The 25,543-nt window shown below is 24.4% G+C and overlaps 1 protein-coding gene across 1 annotated transcript in view; it reads right to left on the reverse strand.

Annotated features, from left to right (window-relative positions):
* LOC117181946 (solute carrier organic anion transporter family member 74D) overlaps positions 1-20,956 on the reverse strand; it is a 52,828-nt gene extending 31,872 nt beyond the window's left edge. The window contains exons 1-2 of the mRNA XM_033374972.1: positions 20,708-20,956; positions 3,775-3,975 (exon numbers count right to left, since the gene is read on the reverse strand). Of these exons, the coding sequence (XP_033230863.1) occupies positions 3,775-3,961 (187 nt within the window). The 5' untranslated portion in view covers positions 3,962-3,975; positions 20,708-20,956. The remainder of the gene's footprint in view (positions 1-3,774; positions 3,976-20,707) is intronic.
* Between the last annotated feature and the right edge of the window lie 4,587 nt (positions 20,957-25,543).

Here is a 25,543-nt window from a genome sequence, read left to right on the forward strand (position 1 = left end):
ATTTATATCTATTAATCTATAAATCAGTTTCAGAATGTAAAAGAAATAATAATATAAATGTAATTATCACAATATAAATAACTTATTGGCATCAAGTTTGAAACGTTTCAAATTGAATTATTATTAATATAAATATTTGTATTAGTATCCGAATTAATAAAATAATTTAAACAATCAGTAATAATAATTTCTCTATTTTTATATTATTATTCTTTGTTTCCAAGTATTCCAAATATTCAACTGAAAATATTATTTCAAAATAATTTAACATTGAACAACATTATTTAATTAACAGTATATTAAATAATTGTGAAATAATGCAAAGATTAAAAAATTTTCAGCAGTTTTAATTTTTTTATTTTGTTAGCGTTTTTACCAGAAATAGACACATTTAAACAAATATCATTAGATTTTAAATGTTTATATATTTTTTTAATTTAAGGTTACATCAGCGTTTCACATTAAAGTCGGAACAATGTTTTTAATTTTTAAAAGTTTTGGGTGAATTCACGTTTTTCACTGGAAATCGCTTATATTAGATAAAAATTAAAGAAAAAAAAAACATTTCGAATAAGATTCACAGCTTTTTAAAATGTATGGGTTATGTTAGTATTTGAAAACAAATAACGCTAATTTTACTGTAAAATGTTTTTAGTTTAAAATGTGTGTGAAATTCCAGGCTAATCTAATGTTTTATCGGAAATATCGATATATATTTTTAAGAATATTTACAATAATGGAACAATTAAGATTATGTTAAAGTTTTTTATCGGGAAACAGGAATTTTATTTTAAAATAGTAATATTTCCAAGCTGATTTACAATTTTGAACAATTTTAAGTTGTGTTAATATTTTTTGCTGGAAACTTACTAATTTTTTCAACACTTTCAACACCAGAAATTTAGTAATATATTATTTTAATTTTAAACAAAAAACATTAGGTTTGAAACCAAAATTGCAATCTTAAACCATTTTTGTTTATTTTATGTTTATGTTTTTCGTCTAAAACTGTTATTGTTAATAAAAAAAGATCACATTTCAAATAATATTTATAATTAAAATGATTTCTTGTTATGTTATGTTCCTATTTTTTGTCGAAAATTTGTATTGGAAAAAAAATCATAAGATTTTTTAGATTATCATTTACAATTATTAAATTTACAATTTTTGGGTTTTTTGGAGTTTCATATCGGAAATTGGTACTTTTAATTTTTTAAATCATTGGATTTCAAAGAAGCTTTACCATTTTTTAAAAATTGACGCTTTTTTTCTTGTATTATCTTAAAGTTTTTAAATGTAAAATTGCTATTTTTAATACTAAATCATTATGTTTCAAAGAAGATTTACGATATTTTAGGTTATGTTCACATTTTAACCGAAAATTGCTTAATTTATTACTTTTATTTTAGACTAAAAACCATTAAACCATTTTTGGTTATATTGTGTTGGTGTTTTTGGTCAAAAATTGGTATTTAAAAAAAAATCATAAGACTTCTCAGACTATCATTATTCTGCACATTATCGTTCAGAATGATTGAATTCACAATTTTTAAATTTTGAGGAATTTCAAACCGGAAGTCGGTACTTTTAATAAAAAGTTATTGGATTTCAAAGAAGATGATAAAATAATATAAGATTAATCAGAGATTTGCAATTTTTAGACAATTTTAGTTTATGTTAAGATTTTTAAATAGAATTTTATTAATTTATTATTTTTATTTCAAACAAAAAACATAAGTTTTATAAAAATATTTACAATCACAAACAATTTTTGGTTGTGTTATATTAGAGTTCTTATCTAAAGTTGTTATTGTTATAATTAATTATTAGATTTTAAATAATATTTACTGTAATTAAACAAAGATTGGTTAGGTTATTTTTTTTATCAGAGATTGGTTATATTAAGCAAAAGTCAATTAGACTTCAAAAATTAGACTATGTAATTTAAACAGTTTTTTTTAATTTTAATTTTAAAAAAAAATTGCAAGAGTCTGATTCTAAAGTTATAATAATTCAATTTTCATCAATTATCAAAAATACTGTCCTCGGTTTTCTTTCCTATTATTTTAGACAAAAGATACTAGAAAATAAAAAATGTTATAATAATATTAATTTTTTAATTTAAATCTTTTTTTTAAAGATCTTGTTTAAAAACAGTACAATATCTTTAATTTGTTATTCAATTTTTCTATATTTTAGTTAATTATTATACTTCCAAAATTTTTAATAATTTGATGTTTATGCCAGAAGATAAATAAATAGCAATATAATTTCAATAAAATGATGAAGCACCTAGTATTTTACCCGCGATAAATGATCTAGATTTGGTATTCAAATATTTAATGAGAATCGAGGAACGAGGAGGAACGTTAGACAATGTAGATGACTTTACTTATGTATCTCTCTGAAGTCTATGAACTCATATAAATGCATATTTACACCTAAAATAATTTTGTTATAGTTAAAAATTCATATTTTTTAGATATTATTGAAAATCATTTATTCATTTTAAGAATAAAGTGTCAGCTTTTAACATTTTTCTACCACACTATAATTTGTAAACTTTTTCACAATTTCAAAGAGATGAAATAAATGAAATAAGGAACAAAAACTTCAAAAATATTTTAATTATCATTTAAGCTTTGATTTCGAGAGAATTTGTTACATTTTTTAACTACTTTGTTAAAATTTCACTTGCTTGGCTGTAAATTCATTATTTTATTTTTAAATTAATCTAGTTGGTTGAAAATGTAACTGATTTGGTAAAAATTCGTCTTTTTGTGGCAAAAAATTAATCGTTCTTATAAAAAAATAATCTATTTGGTTAAGAAATCAACTATTCGGATGAGGATTCGTTTTTTTTTTTTATTAAAAAGTTTATAATTTAAAATTAAATTTTTTATTGAAATATCAACTATTAAATTTTTCTTTCAGGATTCATATTTTTCTTTTTTAGAAAATTCAACTACTTGGTTAAAAATTGAACTAATTTGCTAAAAGATCGTGTTTTGGTTAATGATTTATCACTTGTCAAATTTTTTTTTGGAAATTCATATTTTTTGTTTGGAAAGTTTAACTCTTCGGTTAAGGATAAACGTTTTGGTTGAAATGTTGATTTCAAATTACTGAAATTTGCAAAACACTTTTTGAATTTTTTAAGAGTATCAGGAAAATTGTTTTTATGTATGGCCTCAAAAACAAATTAAAAATTGTTTTTGAATTATAAGTTGTGAAAATCTAATCTACAAATAAAGAAAAATCGTAAAAAACCTGTTGCGAATTAAGAAACATTTAAAATTATTAAACATGGTTTATGATAGCATATTTCTCTGGAAAATTGTATTTTTTTTAGATGATTTGATCATAAAATCACAAAATTTCAGAAAAGACTTGGAATTAAAAAAAATGTTCGGTACTGTTAATTGTTTTCACTGAAAATTAGAATTTCTAAACCAAAATTATCATCAAGATTTGCAATTTTTAACCATTTTTCTAGGTTATTTTAGCGTTTTACATTGTAAATGGGAATTTTTAATAAAAAATTATTAGATTTTGAAGATTGCAAATTTTTCAACAATTTATTTTTTTGGTTTTGTTGACGTTTTTTTACCGGAAACTGACATTTTTAAACAAAAATTTTCGAACAGTTCCAGGTTACATTAACGTTTAAGGCGGTTATAATTAAAATTTTTAAAAATTAAGATCAAAATATTGGAGATAGTACATTTTTTTGAAAGAATAGGAAAAACAGTAAAAAAAAAAGAAAAAATTTACCTGTTGTTCGACTTGGAATTTTAAACCTTTTCTCAAGAGTCGTTAAGGTGACCATGACGTAAATAAAAGCCATGCTCTGGACGGTTCCGAGGAGACCATAGACCACAATAAAAGATTTTGATGTTGCTCGATTTTGCAGCCATTTGGGAAAAATTCCACAAAGGCCACATTTTGTGTCCTGGCTCATCCTTCCGGCAGTCCCTTAAATAGTAAACTCTGATTAAACAATTATTTTAAAAAATTTAAATCAACAAATAGAAGTTATATATAAAATCTATTAATTTTTTTAAATCCGAGAGTAAAATTGTTTTTTATTCAAAAAATAATCTCCAACTTTTCCTATACTAAAAATAGATTTAGAGATTGCATATAATTTTTTTCTTCTTACAGAAGTTAAGTTTATAATATTCCCGACAGACAATTTCCGAATTATAAAATAAACGAACTATAAAATTCCTGATTTTAAACAATAAAAATATTTTTATCTATTTCATTTATTGATTCGGAAATTTTATTTATCGGGAATTTTCCAATCCGGGAATTTTATTGATTGGGGATTTTTCAGACATTCTAAATAAAATTCTCGACACTATAAAAAGCACGAAAAAAATATTCGAAATAAAAATTTCCAAAAAATATGGGATTTCCGAAACATAAAAATCCTGAATAGGAAAATTTCAGAATAATGACATGACCAAATGTTCTGTAATTATAATATTACCAAATTTGAAAATTCCCGAATAATATTATTCCCGAATAGTTCATAATATTACCGAATTGGAAAATTCCCAAATAATAAAATTATTCCGACACTGTAAAATTTCCAACAGTGTAAAATCCTCAAATTCAAAAATTTGTTTCTTAATGAATATTGTATTTATTAACTAAAAGTACAATAATGAAATATTTTGATTTAAGTAATTTTTAAAAATTATGTATTTTTTTTTAATTATTGTGTTTATGCAAAATAACAATAATTTGGTTTTAAGTAAATAAAGCATTGGAAGAAATTTCTTCGATCAAATATTTAATTTTTTTTATAAGAAATATAATATTGATTGAAATCAATTTTTTAAATGGAAACGTTCAAGAATTTTGTAATTCGGCAATTTTATATCATGAATTCTGTAATATTTGAAGCACTTTAGTAATATTATTATTCAGGAATTTTTTAATTTCGAATGTTTATATTCCGGCAATTTTATAATTTCGGAAAAGTTCTATTTTGCATATTTTATTTTTCAGGAATTTGGCAGTGTCGGAAGTCTTATTTTTAAGCGGGGGGGTTTTTTAGCTCCCCCCCCCCCACCAATTTACAGAAAAAATTGTATTGATGTCTAATTATCAATTGTCCCAAGTATGATTTAACCAAAATTAAATTGTTAAAATGACCCCATAAAGTTTATTTTTTGACGGAAAAAAGTACTGAAATCTAATTAATAATGCAAAACAGCTAATCTAGAATATTAATAAATTCTTGAAAAAAATCATAACTGCAAAGGTTCTATTATTTTTTAATCGAAATTTAAACAAAACTATAACAATTTTACTTCGTAATTTAAATAATTCATATTATTGTTACTTTGTGTTATTTTTGCACCAATCCCTTTTCAAAATTTGAATTGTTTTTATTCCTTCAAATTATTAAAATCCATAAAAAATTTCTTGACATTTTCTCGAAACCCATAAAATATTTTTAATTCTTTGAAATCTTACCGAAATTCTTTAAAATATTTTAAATGTCTTGACATTTTTTAAAGGATTTTAGAAATTCCTTGGAATTTTAAAAAATACCATAAAATATTTTATATCATTTCAAATCCATTCAAATTATCAGACTGTATAAAAAAATTCATTGGGATCTTTTAAAATTCCCTAAAATATTTGAATTCCTTTGAAATATTTCAAAATGCTTTGGAATTTTTTAAGTGCCTTGAAATTTTTTAAAGCTCTTAAAAATCCATTGGAATTTTATAAAAATATCCTAAAATATTTTATATTCATCAAAATCCGTTCATCAGATTATCGATATCTATTAAAAATTCATGAAATTAAAAAAAAATCTAAAATACTTTTAATCATTTGAAACATTTAAACTGTCTTGGAATTTTTTTAAAGCCTAAAATATTTTATATCTTTTAAAATCTGTTTCAATTATCGAAATCTATTTAAAAATTCCTAATAATCTTTTAAATCCTTTGTAATCCCTTCAAATTATTAAAATGTATTAAAAATCCCTTGGAATTTTAAAAAACACCCTAAATTATTTTATATCATTTAAAATCCGTTTAAAATATCGAAATCTATTAAAAATACATTGGCATCTTTTAAAAAACTCTAAGCTATTTTTAATCCTTTGAAATCTTTTAAAATCCTTCGAAAAATTTTGAAGGACTTTACATTTTTTTAAAGCTCTTAGAAATTTGGAATGTCCAAAATACTCTTAAATGTTTTATATCATTTAAAATCCGGTAAAAAATATTGAAATCGATTTAAAATTCCTTGAAATTTTTCAAAATACCCTAAAATATTTTAGATCTTTTGAAATTTTTCTAAATCCTTTGAAACTTTTGAAATTCCTGCAAGCTTTTTAAACCCCTTTAAAAAAGCTTTGGATGGTTTAAAATACTCCTAAAATCCCTTCGAATACCTGCAAATTATTGGAATCTATTTAAAATTCCTTTAAATCTTTTAAAATACCCTAAAATATTTCAAATCCTTTGTAATATTTAGAAATCTTTTAAAACTTTTTAAATCCCTTGAAATTTTTTTGGGGCTCTTAAAAATTCCTTGCAATTTGTAGAAACACTCTAAAATCCTTAAAATCCTTTAGAATCTCCTCAACTTGGTTAAATCTATTAAAATACCCTTGGAATCTTTAAAAAAAATTTTAATGTCCTAATAATCTATCAAATCCTTTGAAATCCCTTAAAATACCTAAAATCTATTAAAAATGCTTTAGAATATTTTAAAACGCCCTAAAATATTTTTAATCCTTAGAAACTTTTTAAACCTCTAGGAATAATTTTAAAACTCTTGAAAATAATTTGGAGTCTAAATTCTCCTTAAATCATCAAAAACTATTAAAAATGCTTTGGAATCTTTTAAAATACCCTAAGATGTTTGAAATCATTTAAAACTATTTAAATCCCTTGCAATTTGTTTAAAGGTCATAAAAATCCCTTGGATTTTTTTAAATACCCTAAAATAATCACAACTTTTTGGAATCATTTTAAATTATTAAGATTTATTAAAAATTCCTGGAAAAATATCAAAATACCCTATAATTTAATTGCACTAAAATGAGTTCAATTTAAAATTATAACTGTTATTTACAATTCAAAAATCGCTAATTTAAACATACGATCCTCATTTTATTTTTGTCTGAAAGAAAATGTTGATATACTGAGAAAAGTATTTTTTATTTTACAATAATGAGTTTTATTTTTATTGTTCTCTGATTGCATTTGATTTCCGCTTACATTATATAATGAAGGCAGAAACATTCTGACCCGTGAGTTCGACAAATGAATGTTATACACGATCTGCTAAATCCGTTAAAGGTATGTAACGAGAGGTAAATTACTGTTCCGTGCAAATCAGGTACAGTCATGTGCAAAAGCATCAATAAAATAATTCTTTCAAGCACATTGTTAACTTTGCAATTTTACAATAATCCTTTTGCAAATTTATATTTAATTTCATTACAAATCATAGCAAATTATTTATTAATATATAATTCATTATTTTTAATTACATTGCCTTATAATTATTGATTTAATCAATACAAATAATTATTAATTAATGATAATATTCCAAATTCATCTTTAGTATATCATTCTTTATTTCATACAATATTTTGTTGACAGAAACAAATTTATGTTGGTTCGAAAATATTTTGTTTAAACAATTAAACATTTTGTTATGCCAGCCAAAGTTTATTTCAACCAAACCAAAAATTTCGTTGCATGAAGAGGAAAAAAAATGTTTGCCCAAATAAAACATTCTCAGTGTATCATTTGATTACATTTTTTTATTCATTAATATTATTTCATGAAAAATACATTTGATTAACCAAAAAAATTCCAAATATGTTTCCTGGTTAATTATTTTATTATTTTGCAGTTATGAATTAATCCAAGAAAAAAATTCATCATTTTTCATCAGAATGGCAAAATACTGAATTGCATACAAATTTTATTTTGCTATTCTATTAGATGCTTTAAATATTCTGATAGTATACATTATACTTTCACCGATGAGATTAAATATTTGTAAATAAGCTGATAAGATTAAAGTGAGGCCCGAATTCTTTGATTTATCGGTTACTGATAAAGTAAAGCGATTATAAAAACTTTTAATTATTTTTTTAGACATGGAGAATAATTTTTTACCTACAGATTTTTTTTTAATATGTTTTACATCACATCATACATTAATACTAATACTGAATAAATATTGTTAATTTAATTTTGTAAGAAAACTAAATTATTTAAAAGGATATTTAGTAGTTTTAAAAATATTCGAACATTATTTAGATCTTTAGAAGATTTTTAAACATTTCAAATGAAATCCTATAATTTCAAAACAGATTTGTTTAAATTTCGAGAAAAAAAGACTGTTTAAGATTTTAAAAAGATTTTAAAAGGTTTGAAGAGATTACAAGATTTCTTTTTTGTTGTTGAAAATTCAAATACTTTGTTAAGTAAAGGTTGAACTACTTCGTTAAATTTTTTTTTCTTAATGATTCATAATTTTTGTTAGAAAATTGGTTTGGAATTTTTTTCTTTCTTGACTGAACAATCGTCTAGGGTTGAAAACTGAGCTCTTGTGTTGAAAATTGATTTTTTTTGTTAGAGAATTCATATTTTTCAAAGAAATTTCATGTTTTTTTGGTTAAAAATTCAACTTTTTGGTTGAAAATCATTCTGTTTTTGTTGAGCATTGAAATTTTCAAAGGAAAATTCGTCTTTTTTAGTAGAGTTCAACAGCTTTTGATTAATAAGAAAAATCTTTTTTAGTTCAGAATTTATTTTTTTTATAAAAAATAGAACCTTTATTGTAGAAAATTTATATTTTCGGAGTAACAAATTGAACTTTGTTTGAAGAATACTTATCTCTTTTGATACAAAATTAATCTTTTTTGTTCAAAATGCATGTAGTTGAAAACTACTCTTTTTTGGTTGCGAAGTCCAATATTTTATTGAAAATTTATCTTTTTTAATGAGTTCAACTGCTTTTATTTCAAATTTAAATTTAAAACAAATTTTTTGTTTTTGAAAAAATCGTTTTTCTCTTTTCGCTCTACTGGGAGTTGAATCACAGAACTTTTGTACTATTCGCTGATGATATAACAGATTCATTATAAAATTAAAATCCGTTTTGTTTAAATACCAATTACATGTCACTTTTTTTTAGAATTCGTCTGTTTGTTTACAAAGTAAAATATTTTATTGAAAATTAACTGTTTTTTTAAATTTTGATTTCTAAGATCCTTTTGAATTTTCGCAGCAATTAAAAAAATTATATTTATATAACATTGAAAACAAACTTATCGAAAAATAGGTTTTTGACATTTCCGGTTTATGTTAAAACCTATTTCTCTCTGAAAATCGGTATAAGAATGCAGAATGACTAATTTCTTCCCCTTCTGATTTCTCCTCACTCCTCATACCCCTATTATTTCTCACCACTTCCCCTAATTACCCTCCCATCAATTCTGTCACTTGCTTTACTCTCACCCATCCTACTTTATCCTATTTACTCTTCCAAAATTTCTCCTACTTTCCCTTCCCCATTTCCCTTAATCGTTCTCTTATAATCTCCTTTCACTTCGACTACTTTCCTATCCCTCATTTCTCCTTACTTCCTCTTCAATAATTTCCCTTACTTCCTCACGCTTTTCTTCTCCTCACCCCTTACTTCCCTTCCCCTCATTTTTCTTACTTCCCCTATGTATCATCCCTTAACTTTACCCCACTTAACATACCTATATCATTTCCTCTCACTTCTCCTCGTTACTCTCCCATCACTTCCGCTAATTCCTCTTCCCTCACTTATCCCACTTCCTCTCTAAAAATGTTTCCTACTTCTTCTTCACCGTTTTCCCCTACTTCTCCAATTATTTCTTTTCACTTCTCCTAGTTCCCCGCTTATAATTTTTCTTACTTTCCCTACATCACTTCAGTATAAAGAAAGTCATATTTCAGGGCTAATTCCAGTTATTAATATAAGGCTCATAAAAGATAGTCTGAAGTTAGTTAACAACCGCTAGTTCCACTTCCCTCAGTCATCCTACTTTATCCTAATACCTCTTCCAAAATGCCTCCTACATTCCCTTTCCCAATTTCCCCTACTCATCTCCTGTATTTCCCTTCACTTACACTAGTTCCCTACTCCTCATTTCCTCTTATTTCCTATTTTATAACATCCCTTACTTTCCCACCCCTCACTTTCCACCTCCTACTTCCTGCCGCCTATTTTCTATCATATTTTGTAATTTTCCTTCCTCTAATTACCCTAACTTCCTCAGGACCCCCCTTACTTTTCCTGACTTCCTCTTTTTTTCCTTCCGGCACCCCTTACTTCCCTTCCCCTTATTGCTTTTTACTTCCCCTACTTATCGTCCCTTAATTTCACCTCACTTACCATACCCCTATCATTTCCTCTCACTTCTCCTCATTGACCTCCCACCACTTTCACCAGTTCCTCCTTCCTCACTTATTCTAATTACTCTCCCAAAATGTCGCCTACTTCCAAATCACTAATTTTCCCTACCTCTCCTATTATTTCTCTTCCCTTCCCCTAGTTTCCCACCTATAATTTTCCTTACTTCCCCCACATCACTTGACTATCAAAAAAGTATTATTTCAGGGCTAATTTCAGATATGAATATAAGACTCGGGAAAAACAGTCTCGAGTGGTATTACAATGAGACCACTGGTAGGAACCCAGATTTGTTTGTTTGAACTGAAAATAACAGGATGAAAGTATCATATTCAAAAGCAGGACACACACAAAATGATTTATTAAAAAACGAAATATTTAGTTTTTATAGTTTTTGATCGCTTTACACATCCTCCCTTCCAATCCACGCCCCTCATTTCCCCTACTTTCCCTCCACTCCTTTTCCCATCACATTCCGTAATTTCCCTCCATTTACTTCTCCTAACTTCCTCTGCTTCCCTTCCTCTTATTAACCTTCACTACCCCTCCTCTCATTACTTCTCACTTCCCCTCCATTAACTTTCCGTCACTCACCATACCCCCATAATTTTTTCTCACAGTCCCTGATGACCCTCTCATCACTTCCGCTAGTTCCCTTTGTCTCACCTACCCCACTTCCTTACTTACTTGTCTTCCCTTATTTTTCCTCAGGGAGCGTACTTAAATTACGTGGGAATTATAGGCCCTCTCTAAGACCCCGACCCCCCCTGTAAAAAACCGTTAATAAATAATTCCCCCCCCCCCCCATTATTGCTGCACGTAATCTTTAGTTTCCAGAGATATTTTGCTACTTATTGCTAGTAGGATTAGCCAGGCTACCCGAGAACTTCCTTTTCAAAATTTCCTAATTTTTCCTTGACTAATTTTTCATTTTTCTTTGTCATTAATGTTCAAATACTAGCATTTTAATATTTTTAAAATAACAACTTTCATAGATGGGATAAAACATTATTTCAAATACAAATTTATAAGTTGCAAATTTATTAATTTATAATAACAAAAAATGTTTTTTCTACTATAAAAGAAGACTTTTCAACGAAATGATTAAATTTATCTTTTTAGTGAAAAAGATAAATTTTTTAGTAAAAAGATAATTTCTTTTAAAAAAGAGTGTCATATTTTATATTACAATCGAAAAATATGACATTTATACAAAAAAAAGAGTTTTCACCAAAAAAATTAATTTTTCAGGAAACTTATGCATTTTTACCCAACAAATGTCAAATTTCAAACCAAGAAAATTATTTTGTACTAAAAAGGGAAAATTTTCAACTTAAAAAGACCAATCTTTAAAAAAATGAAAAAGTTACATTTTTCATTAAAATATTAATTTTTAACCAAAAACTAGCTTTTCGACTAAACAATTAAATTTTCAAACAAAGAAATAAGCTTTCAATCAAAATAATGAATTTGTAATAATGTAGTTTAACTTCGATAAAAATAGTTGAATTATTAATTAAACAAGATTTTTTTAACAAAATAATTCAACTTTCGTCTGAAGATATGAGTTTTCGACTAAAAATATAAATCTTCAAGAAAATAAATGATATCTTAACAAAGTAATTTAACCAAATCTCTCAAACAAAATAGTTGAAAATTCAAGGAAAAAAGAAGAGTTTTCAACCAAAAGGCTACATTTTCCTTTTTGTGAATAAAGTTATTTCCAATAAGTTTCTACGGAAAAAATTAAATTTTTAATCTAAAACGACGTTTTTTTATCCAAGAAGGATGACTTTTTAACCAAATTCTTTAATTATCTACCAAGGCGTAACATTTTGTCCATAAAGCTAAAATTTCTCTTTAAAGTAAAATAGTTTTAATGTTTTAATGTTTTTAAAATAGTTGAATTTTCATCCAAAAAAGATTCCAGCTGTCTTGTAAAGATCAAAATAATAATTTTTTAACAAAGAATAAGTTTGAAAGAAACTAAAAGTTACATTCTCATCTAAAGAAGATTCCAGTTCACCTTCCAACACTACAATAAGAATTGTAAACAATAAGATAGTTTTCTGCTAAATAGTCGAAAATATATTCCAAAATTATGTCCAAGAAAAATTTAAGCTCTACTAAAACAAGTGATTTTTTTTATTACAATACGAATTTTCAAAAAAAAGTGTTGAATTTTCATCCAAAAAGATCTCAATTTACTTTTTAACACAAAAATATGAATTTTAAACAAAAAGTATATTTTCTCAGAAATAGTTGAATTTTGCATTTTTATCCAAGAAAGGTGCAATATTTCTACTAAAAAAGATGAAATTTTAAATCAAAAAGACAAATTTTAAGAAAAAATCATTTCATCCTAAAAAGATAACTTTTGATTTTTAAAAAATCACAATAAATAAATTATTAAATTTTCAAGCAAATAATAAACTTTATAACTAGAAAGATAATCTACAGAAGAAAGTTTATGCGAATTGACAACAATTACGTACATCTTACGTAATTTAAGTAGGATCTCTGATTTTTCCTATATTCCGTTTTATCATTTTTTTCAGGCCCCCTACTTGGAAAAAACTACAACGGACAGACAGACACTAAATCGTAATTATAAGGATTTCTGTTTAAGGATACGAAACCCTAAAAATTAAATTTGATAAGAAAAATTATTTAAAAATTTTTTTAAATAGTATTCTTTTATCTACTTCAGCGTTTTTTATAATTTGAGAATCAACTTTTTGTATTGATTTCGTTTTTTTATATAGAAAATTTTTTTTGAATATTTTTAATCAGTTACAAGGTAGCATAAACCTCCTTTATATATAATGTTTATATATGTATCTTTTATTGTTATATTCAGGATGAATCCTGAAGAGTATTCATTATCTTTTTTTGCGTGACGCCTTTCATCTCTTGTGGTGCATGCTACTATTGCTGCCTACAATCGTAAAACTGAATTATTATCAACAAACTTATTCTACCAAGTACAACCATAAAAGAACTGCTATTTTCATGAATATTCTTTAAACATTTGAATAATTTTATCATTAAGAATATATTCTAAAATTAACATTTTAAAATACAACTTTTGCAAAAAATAAATATCGTTACTTTTTTAGTTACTTATACTAAAGAAAATAATTAACGCTTATTTTTCTCTGTATTCAAAGCTGCTACATGGTCTCTTCTTAAGATAAAAACGTTAGTCACTTCTTTCAGTAAATTAAAAGAAAGAACCTAAAGATTTCTCAGTGTTATTGAATTTTTTCGAATTCCTTTGAATTCTTCTGAATTCAGCCACAATTTTTAATTTCTCTTCAAACCCGCTGAATTTAATGGATCATTTTTTGGATTTTCATTTTTTTTAATCACCCTGATAGTTTTTTTAATTCACGTTGAATTCTTATACATTTTACCAGATTATTGTTCACTAATTCTGTTCACTACCAATTATCAGAATTCAGTGGAATTATTTGGATTTAATTAATTTTGTTCTATTCAATTTAATTATTTTTAATTTATCTTGATTTCAAGTGAATGCTATCAGATTCATTTAATGTATTTGTACCCAAAATCAGATTTCTGAGAAAAATAGTGTCTCTGTTGTATTAAGAATAAAAAATAAAAATGTCTTTTCAAATTAAAAAAAAAAGTTCATGAAGAAATTTTAAAACTTACAAAAATCATTTATTTTAACAATGCTTTTTTCTATCACATTCTTTCTTACTATCACTTCCTACCAATTTTTTAAAAATTGTTGAATTTTATTCAATTACAGCTCATTTTTGTGAGCAAAACTTTTTCTATAGTACCTCTGCAACTTTCAACATTGAAAGTAATTTTTTCGTATGTCAGAAATCGTTAAACAAAATTGGAAAGAATTTTTTAATTAACTATATTTGAAGATTATTTAATACTTGTATTTAAAAAATTAGAAACATTAGAGTTCTAGTTTAAATTTTTCTTATAGGAAAACACAATTATTTATTATAATTCAACCAATTTTTTCAATTGGTAAAATGCGACAGTAAGAAAAAATTACATTTAAACAAATATTGGTAAATTAATTATTATTCGTAAATTTTTCGTTCTTCGTAAAAAAAATTTTATCATAAACAATTACTGATAATATAACATCAATTCCAGAAATCATAGAAAACCTCTTATTGGAAAGACATAATTTTTGGCACGAACACTTACTTAAATTTTTCTAAATTTACTCAAATTTTTTTGAAATCAATGGAACATTTTTGATGTTTTAAATTTATTTAAATTAAATTAAATTGAAATAATTGAATTGTTTGTAATTCAGTCTGAATTATTTGAAATTCCTTTGATATATACTGGATTCAATGGATCTTTTTTTATTTAAAAATTTTTTTAATTCTCCCTGAAGACTTTTTTATTCACCTTGAATTCTTATGAATTTTATCAAATTGTTTGAAATTGCTTTAATTTTACACCATTCATTCAAAAGTTAACGAATGTAATCAATTTTAAAAATATTTTTGTACTTTTTTTCAATTTACTTGAATTTCTAAAAAATTCACCTTGAATTTGTATGAATTCCAGCAAATTCTTCTCATTTCCCTTTAACTTTTCTAAATGCACTGAAATATTACTTAATTCGTTGTTTTTTTTTAACAATATTATTTTAATTCACTTAAATTCCATTTAATTGGTCCTGAATTCTACTCAATCCCATTTTACTCAATTCGATTTAATTATTTTGATTTCTAACTTTTTTTTACTCTTCTTTGAAATTATTTTTAATAGTATTAAAGCCTTTAAAATTGCTTTGAAATCTTCCAAATTTTACTTAAATCAATCGAATATTTTGAATTAAATTTTGTTTTAATTAATTTTGATTATTTTGGAATATACTCTAAATTATTAAAAATTTATCCTGCATTCTTTTGAATTCTTTTGAATTATTTGCAATTCTCTTCATTTTTTAACTCTCGCTGAATTCGTTTGATATCATTTAAATTCTTCTAAATTCACTCAATTCGTATCAATTAAACCAATTTCAAGATCTTAACATTTTTTTTAATTTATTTTAATTTATTAATTTTTATTTCATTTAATTTTTTTTAATCACCTTAAATTCTTATTAATTTCATCGAATTCTTCTCAATCCCTTCACTTCTTCTAAATTCACTCAAATATTAGTTAATTCGTGAGTTAATAAAAAGATTATCATGAATTTGTTCAAATGCACCTGTAATTCTTATAAATTTAATCGAATTCTTTTGAATTTAAAAGGCAATTATTATTGGTATTTTGAATGTAACTAAAAAAGTAACGATATTTTGGGTATAGCATTACAGAACTAGATAACCAGCAAAATCGAAATTTCTATGGGAGCGAAAAAACATTCTGCAACAGTGAAATCACCACTCAAAGATAAGGTGAAAAACTACTTTCGGGATGACGTGTTGCTGATTTGAGGCCCGAAAAACTTGATTAGATGCAGATAGATATTCACTTAAGGGAAAATAAATTTGCCACCTAGAAATCTTAAAATGACGACCACAAAATGCATCAGGCTAGGATGCGGATTACAAAACAAAATTTATCTTCAGTTAAAATAAAAACTAAAAACCAAGTTGGATAAGACTAGGCTGCAGATTGCGATAAAAAAATTTTATCTTGAGTTAAAATTAAAAACTACACCCCAAGGTGGATCAGGCTAGGATGCGGATTGCAATTAAAAATTATCTTAAGTTTAAATAAAAAATAAACAACAAATTGGATCAGTCTAGGCTGCGGATTGGGATAGAAAAATTGAATTTTCAGTTAAAATAAAAAATCTATGAAAGTTAAATAATAATAGCAAATGTTTGATACAAAAAAAGCATTTTATTCGAAGAAAATAAAAATCTAGTGAAAGACTGTAAAAAGATGAAATTTGTGTTTTCAATAAACGATAATAATTTTAAAAAATAAAAATGCTTAATGGAAGAAAAACAATTATTACCATGCTATACGCTGCAATTTTTATTAAAACTAAAATTCATTTTTTACTGCTGTATTAAAAACTGAGAATTTCAACGATCTTTTTATCACAACCTGTATTTATTTTTTAAAGAATTTTTACGCAATAAACTCATTTTCGCAAAATTTTTGGTTAGCTTATTTAAATTATTATTATTTAAATTAATAAAGTTAGTTAAGACAATTTTGTAAATAGGTAACAAATCGGCAACTATTTACATTTTTGCAGTAAAAATGAATATAAATTCACAGTTATTGTAACTAAAAAAAACGAAAATAGTTAACAATTCGTTACTTATTTACAAAATTAACTTCGTTGTCTTTATCGATGCCAACAAAAGTTACTAGTCACAGTTACAGAAAACTTGATAAAAGAAGAGCCCAAAGTATATAACTATATTTATTTAATCATTTATTTGATTTTTTCCATTAAATCCTAAGCCATAAGAATTTGAATTTAGTGCTAGGACGTGACAGGACGTTTTTTTTATTTTTTTTTTCTGTCTCACAGTTATTTCAAGTGAAGTGAAAGGCAGCCATTTACCCGTTTAGATTCGGTCACAGCGCGGTTAGAGCGGCCCCTTTTCTCAATTCCAGATTCAAACACTTGAAGTATTTTCAATTAACTTTATGAATAACAAATGACTCATTCCTAAATTACAATCTAAAAATCATATTATAATAAATTTAAATAATTTCATGTTACTTTTTTACTTCCGCTGATTATAGTAAATTACTATGTATAGGAAGACAAAATAGGGCAGACACGATAATCATATAGCTTTGCTTCCTTTACTGCGCAATTCGAAGACTTTATTAATTTTGAAATTGTGTCATCTTTTTTTGTTTCTACTTTTATTTTATTTGATATTTAGCTTTTTTATAACTCTGTCTACACACATTTTTAATGATAAATTGACATTGACAAAATTAGTGTAAAATAGCCTCATCATTTGTACTTCCTGTTAAGTTTCATTAACTCACCTATCAGAGAAATAAACCAGTATAAAAAAATTTGATTTGTTTTTTCCACAGTAAAGAAAATAGCTAAGACCTGAATATTTGGTGATACACTGAAAAAATTGTTATGAATCAGAAGGTTTTTAAACAAAAACAAAATTTAACGTATCTTTAACTTTCTGGAAAGTTAACTTTCTTGAAAGTTAATCGTTGTGTACCAAAAGGAAAACAAATCAAGTTGTGTAATTTAAAATGTCTTCTGATTAAGGACATTGATAAACTGGATGATTGATCATTCAGATCATTAAAAATGATCTATTCATCAAATCTGAATACATAAAAATATTTCTAAATGATAATACCCTTATAATTATCAAAAATAATCCTCTTATTTGATTTATCAAGTAATTAATCGTTCATTAATTGATATTTAATTAATCTGATATATAGCTTTGTTTATTTTCTTTTTTTTTATAAAGAAGAATTATCTTTGCATGTGCTCTAAACCTGAGTTAGTGAAAATTAAAATAATTGAATCAATACTAAGGTTTTTAACTGATAAATCAGTTTTTTAGATTTATTTATTGAAATAATAAAATATATTGTAATAGACTCACTTAGACTGAAAAAATAAAAATCTTCAATTGCATCGATAACACTCTTCACAGGTAGTATTTTATCTTCAATAAAATTACAAATGCTAAAAATTGCTAAGATTTTAGTAAAAGTGCTGCATTTTTGAAAAAAGTGATCAATTTTTAACTAAGCAGTTAAATTTCCAAACAAAAAGATGAATTTTCACCACAAATTATGAATCTTTAACAAACAAAAATAATTTGTAACAAAGTATTAATGACAAGAGAGTCAACTTTTAACTAAACAGTTGAATTTATAATTAAAAAGATTAATTTTCTTCTTGAAAAAAACAAGATTTTTCAATATAATGCATAGTTTTTTAAACAAAAACTTGAATTTTCAACTAAAAAGTATGAAATTTTAAGCAAATAGTGGAAGTTTTTACCCCAAAAGAATCATTTTGAACCATTAATACAATAGCTAAATTATTTTTAGATCAAATAGTTCATTTTAACAAAACAAAATAATAAGTTTCAATCAATTATTATATTTTTCAACCAAAAACACGAATTTTTTACTCAAATTTAAAATTTTCAACAAAATAGTTCGATAGTCAACCAAAAGAGATGGATTTTCAAACCAACCTAAAAACATGATTTTTAAAAAAATGTCAATTTTCAACCAAATAGTTGGATGTCAAACCAAAAAGGGAGACTTTTTCACAAAATTGTTAAATTTTCAAGCCGAAGAGCCGAATTTTGTTTAGAATAAATGAATTTTTAACTAAAAAATAACAATATTAATCAAAAAAAGGAATACATTATTAGTTAGAAAATATCATACATTTTTTTAAAACACGAATTATCAGCACAATAGGTAGATTTTCCACCAAATAGTTGAATTTTTAACTAAAAAATATTATTTTTTAATCAAATAGTTGTATTTTCCAATGAAATTGTACATTGTCAACCAAACACGAAAAGTTAAATTTGCAGTTTAAAAAATTATTTAACAAAATATTTATATTTTCCACCAAACTGATAAACTTTTTAATGAAATGATCAATAAAGAAAGATTAATTTTCTACAAAAAAAAAATAAATTTTGAACTAAAAACATCAATATTTTAATAAACAATCGAATATTAAAATTCTATGTTTAAAAGTTTAATTTCAAAACAGACGAAAAACGAATTGTCAATAAAGTAGAAATTCATTCTTAATACTTTCAAAATATTAGCTTAGACAACTGGAAATTTGTCTAAGAAATAATAATAAAGTTTCATTTTTTTTAAAGAAAAAGAAATATTTTATTTATTTATTTTTTATCAACAAAAAAGTTAATTTTCAATCAAATAGTTGAATTTAAAAACAAAAAGGATGCCATCTTTTACGAAATTCTTAAATTTTCTAGCCAAGCAGACGAATTTTCTTCAGAATACAGAAACTAATTTTCTGCAAAAAGATGAATTTTCAATCAGGAAGATTGAAGTAAAGTGCTTAAATCGTCAACCAAAACATAATAATTCTCAACTAAACACTTGTATTTCTAGCAAAAAAATTTTTTTTTAATAAATTACGAGAGTTTTTAAACAAGAAAGATTTATCACTCAAAAAAGGAAAGAAATTTCAATCAAATTTTTATTTTGAAAATACGAGTTTTCAACCAAAAAGGATCACTGATTAACAAAATAGTTAAATTTTCAACAAAATATTTAAATTTTCAGCCTCTTAGTAAAATTTTTTACCAGAACATATGAATTCTCAAGTAAAAATAACAATTTTTCTTTAATTAATTTTTTCTAAACTAATGTAAGTTTTTTTACAAAAACGACACAAGATACAACGGTAAAAAATACATTAGTCCCTTAAAAATAAACAAAAAATTGTCTATTGACACTTTCCTAGATCTCGCTGATTTAGCAAATTTTGTATTCAAATCTGAATGATAGAGAATGAAATTGTTTTGCTTTTTTCAAAATAATACAATTTTTTAATGTCATTCTATGGCTGAGAAGATGTTTTTGTAAAATAATAACGAAAATAACAGAAATTATTATTTTTAAACAAAACTTTTTTATATAGGTTTCCTTATATTTTATTAACAACTTAGAACATAATGCGTTAGGAAAAAATATTAGGAAAGATATTCCTCAAACCCTAAATTAGAAATTGAGAACAGAAAACTGCTAGGGGTTTTGAATAAATTGCCTTTCAATATTTAAAAAAAAAATCGTCATTATCTGGTTAATTTTGAAGTGTATTTTGAATTTTTCATCCGATTAGAAAGAAAACTAAAAATGCTATCAGATGCAAGACAAAAAAGTTAGGTTGCTGAATTAGTTTAAATAATAACGCACCTTGAAAATCGACTTTTTTACAGTCTGCGTCATCTGCGTTATAAAATTCAAATATTCATAACTTTGTCAAGATTTTTTTTATTTCATTTTTTTATTCAGTATGTAAAATTTGCATCGTCTCTTTTCATCGGCGACTGATTCTGTGACACTATAGCACGATTCACGACCTGATTTTACTGGCTCGATTAAAAAAGTTAAAATAGTAAAATTTACAAAAATAGGTGTCATAAAGTTGACAAATTTTGAAAATAGGGTGAAATAAAAAATTTCAAAATAAGTGAAATACAAAATTTCGAAATAGACGAAACAAGGTGAATAGGTAACAAACTGTGCTGGCTGTACTTCATATAGGACTTATATTTTTTAATAGCCTTACCGTAATTAATGACAGGTCACGTGACTTGCTCCTGCATGGACGCCGGAAGGATATTGCACTTAGCGTTCTCCTGGAGAACAACTTCCTTTCTTTTAAATTTTGATTTTCGAAATCCAATTTTTAATTTTTAGTCACAAAAATTCAAAAATCTAACAAAAATGGGAGGATGTGTTGAGAGATAAAGGAGCGTTCTAATGCTTGAATAATCACTGGATAACTGAGCATCATCAGCTTTGGCTGGAAGTTCGTTTCCCCTCCTTACGAATGCATCCAATGAAATGATAAAAGAAGAATAATTCAAAAGTAAGTGCTGAAATCAGAGACTGGTGCTGGCATCTTGCTGGCAACGACTGAAGCGAAACTTTAATGGTATTCAAGAAAAAATTGTGGTTCTGGTCTTCATTTCTTATAAATAAATAATTATAAATAATAATAATAAGAATAATAATAATCGATAATTGTTCGCAGCAGAAGCGTCACAATTTATACATAGAATAATACTATTATACTAAACACAAATTGTACATAAATAATGATAAATTAACAATAAATAGTATTATTATAAATAATAAATAATAATTCAATAATTTGACCAATTTTATCACATATTAAACAAAGATTTTAAAGATTTCGGAAAGATTTAAAAGATTTTTAACAAATTTCACAAATATTACTAAATATTTAAAAAATAGTTTTAATATTGATTTTTCAAAGATTTCAATGATTTCGGAACGATTACAATAATTTCTCAAACATTACTCAATATTACACAAAGATTTCAAAATATTTCGCAGAGATTTTGGATAAATTAAAAAATTTTTATAAAGACATTAATTATTCCCAAATATATCAATGATTTCACAAAGATTTCAAATATTTCGCAAAGATTCCTGACAGATGTAAAAGATTTAACGAATACATCAATTATTTTCCAAAGATTTCAATAATTTCACATATATTACCAAACATTTCAAAAATTTCAACGATTTCTTCACAAAGATTTTCAAAGATTTCAATAAATTTACAAATATTACTAAATATTTCTAAACAAATATTTCGCAAAGATTTCAGAAAGATTTCATAAATATTAGAATGATTTTACAATGATTTTACAATGATTTCACAAAGATTCCAATCATTTTTACAAATATTACAAAATGTTAAAAATAATTCCAAAAGATTTCACAAAGACTTCAAAAATTTCACAAATCTTTCAAAAATATTTCAAAGATTTCACAAAGATTTCGAATATTTCGGAAAGATTTTGGAAAGATTTAAACGATTTTAAAAATACATAAATGATTTCCAAAAGATTTCAATCATTTTTACAAATATTAAAAAATGTTAAAAATTTCACAAATTTCACAAATCTTTCAAAAATATTTCCAAAGAATTCACAAAGATTTCAAATATTGCGCAAAGATTTAAATGATTTCACAAATCAATAATAATAAATAACAAATACATAAACGATTTCTCAAAGATTTCAATAATTTCACATATATTACCAAGAATTTTCCAAATTTCAAAGATTTCTTCGCAAAGATTTCCAAAGATTTCAGAAAAATTTCAATGATTTTCCAAAGATATCAAATGTTTCAATAAATTCACAAATATTACAAAGATTTCAATCATTTTTACAAATATTACAAAATATTAAAAATAATTCCAAAAGATTTCACAAAGAAATAAATGATCTCCCAATTATTTCACAACGATTAAAAAAATTTCACAAATCTTTCAAAAATGTTTTAAAGATTTCACAAAGATTTCGAATATTTCGCAAAAGATTTTTGACAAATTTAAACGATTTTACAAATACATACATGATTTCCCAAAGATTTCAATAATTTTATATTTTACCAAATATTTCCAAAGATTTTAATGATTTTCTAATGATATCGAAGGTTTCAATAATTTCAAAAATATTACCAATTATTTCAAATATTTCAAAAAGATTTCATAAATATTAGAATGATTTTAGAAAAGATTTCACAAAGATTCCAGTCATTTTTACAAATATTACAAAGTATTAAAAATTTCACAAATCTTTCAGAAATATTTCAAATATTTTTAAATAGTTCACAAAGATTTCAAATATTTCGCAAATATTTAAACGATTTCACAAATACATAAATAATTTACCAAAGATTTCAATAATTTCACATGTATTACCAAAAATGTTCAACATTTCAAAGATTTCTTCGCAAAGATTTTGGACAGATTTAAATGATTTCACAAATACATAAACGATTTCTCAAAGATTTCAACAATTTCACATATAATATCAAAAATTTCCCAAATTTCAAAGATTTCTTCGCAAAGATTTCCAAAGATTTCAATAATTTTCCAAAGATATCAAAAGTTTCAATCATTTCACAAATATTACCAAATGTTTCAAAAATACTTCAAATATTTCGCAAAGATTTCAATAATTTCACAAATGTTAACAAATATTTCAAAAATATTTCAAATATTTCGCCAAGATTTCAGAAAAATTACATAAACATTACAATGATTTTACCAAAATTTCACAAAGATTCCAATCATGTTTACAAATATTACAAAAATTTCACATATCTTTTAAAAATATTTCAAAGGTTTCCTAAGATTTCATAAAAATTATCAAATATTTCACAATAAATAAAAAATTTTTCTAAGTCTTTCACAAAGATTTCACAAATACTTAAATGATTTAGCAACGATTTTTAAAATTTCAAAAATATATCAAATACTTCAATTAATTTCTAAATATTTCAATCATTCCATAAATAATATTAAATATTTTTTAAATATTTGAAATATTTCACAGATTTTAAAGATTTCACAAAATTTAAATAATTTCACAAATATTACCAAAAATATTTGAAAAATATTTCAGAAAGATTTCACAAAATTCACAAATCTTTCAAAAATATTTCAGGTTTCAAAAGATTTTGCAAAGATTTCAAATATTTCGTGAAGATTTGAAGAATTTCACAAATATTATCAATTGTTTTTTAATATCTCAAATAATTCAAAAAGATTTCAATAATTTTTTAAGGATTTTAGAAATATATGAAATATTTCGCAAAAATTTTGGATTGTTTAAAAAGATTTCACAAAGATTTCAATGATTTCGCAAAGATTTTAACAATTTTAAAAACATACCAATCACTTCAAAAATAATTTCAAAGAATTTCAATGATTTCCCAAAGATTTCAAAGACTTCGTAAAGATTTCACAAAGATTTCAATGATTTTTCAAACGTTTCACAAGTTTTTAAAATATTTTATAAGGATTTGAATGATTTCCAAAATATTTTAAATTTTTCATAAAGATTTCTGATAGATTAAAGAAACTTGACAAAGATTTCAATTATTTCAAAAATATTATTTAATATTTGAAATATTTTGCAAAGATTTCGAATGGATTAAAAATATTGTACAGATTTCAATGATTTCTGAAAAATTGCAACAATTCAAACTTTTTAAAAATATTTTATAAAGATTTAAATTATTTACCAAGGATTTAAAAGTTTTCAGGTAGATTGAAACAATTTCACAAAGATTTCAAATATTTCGCAAAACTTTTTCATAGATTTGAAAGATTTTACAGAGCCGTCAATAATTTCCCAACATTTAAATAATTTTATGAATATTACCAAATATTTCAAAAATATTTCAGAAAGATTTCCCAAAATTCACAAATCTTTCAAAAATATTTCAACAGATTTCGCAGATTTGAAATGTTTCGTAAAGATTTTAAGAATTTCACAAATATTATCAAATTTTTTTTTTAATTTTTACAAATATTCCACACAGATTTCAATGATTTCCTAAGGATTTCAGAAATCTGTTAAATATTTCGCTAAAATTTTAGATGGTTTTGAAAGATTTCAATGATTTTCCAAAGATTCGATAAAGATTTTAATTATTTTTACAAATATTATCAAATATTTCGCATAGATTTCACAAAGGCATAAATGATTTTATATGATTTTTCAAACATATCGAACAATTTTTTAATATTTTATAAAGATTTCAACGATTTCCGAAAGATTTTCAAAATGTCGTGAAGATTTCGCAACGATTAAAAAAATGTCAAAACGATTTAAAATAGATTAAAAATATTTTACAGACTTTAATGATTTCTCAAAGATTTCAAGAAATTTTAAAATATTTTATGAAGATTTCCATGATTTCCAAAAGATTAAAAATATTTCATAAACATTTAGAATGATTAAAAAAATTTCACAAAGATTTATGTGACTCTCAAAGATTGCAAAGATTTTACAAATATTTTGAATGTTTGGCAGATTTCAGATAAATTAAGAATATTTCACAAAGATTTCAGATAGATTTTCAGAAAAATTCAAACGATCTGATGAATTTGATCATTTGATTTCAGAGAGGGGCAAATCAATACTTTGCCCCTCCCTGGCTGATTTTTGAGGGGGGCACCCCCCTCCTGCTAGCTCTGGCATCTCTGGTTCACAGTATGAAGTTTATTCTGTTCGCAGCATGAACTTGGTTCGCAGATGCCTTTTTTTCCTTTTATTTTCTTCTTAAATGAGAAGCAATAAGAAACATTTTGTTTGGTTCTAAATTTTTTAAATTACGAAGAAGCAACAACAAAATTGTTACAAAACAACTTTCTTAGAACATCTTACAGATTTTGAAATAATTTTAAATAATTTCAAGACTTAAAAGTTTCAAAATTTGAAAAAAAAGGATATGGAAGACTTTAAGACAATTGTTTTAACCCTTTAACGTCAAAAGGACACTCTTTGAGTGGCCTCTTTTCTACTTTATTTTTCACGATGAAGACGTCAAGGAAAAAATTCGTAAAGTACCA

This window comes from Belonocnema kinseyi, chromosome 10 (assembly GCF_010883055.1).
Source record: "Belonocnema kinseyi isolate 2016_QV_RU_SX_M_011 chromosome 10, B_treatae_v1, whole genome shotgun sequence".
Lineage (NCBI taxonomy): Eukaryota > Metazoa > Arthropoda > Insecta > Hymenoptera > Cynipidae > Belonocnema > Belonocnema kinseyi.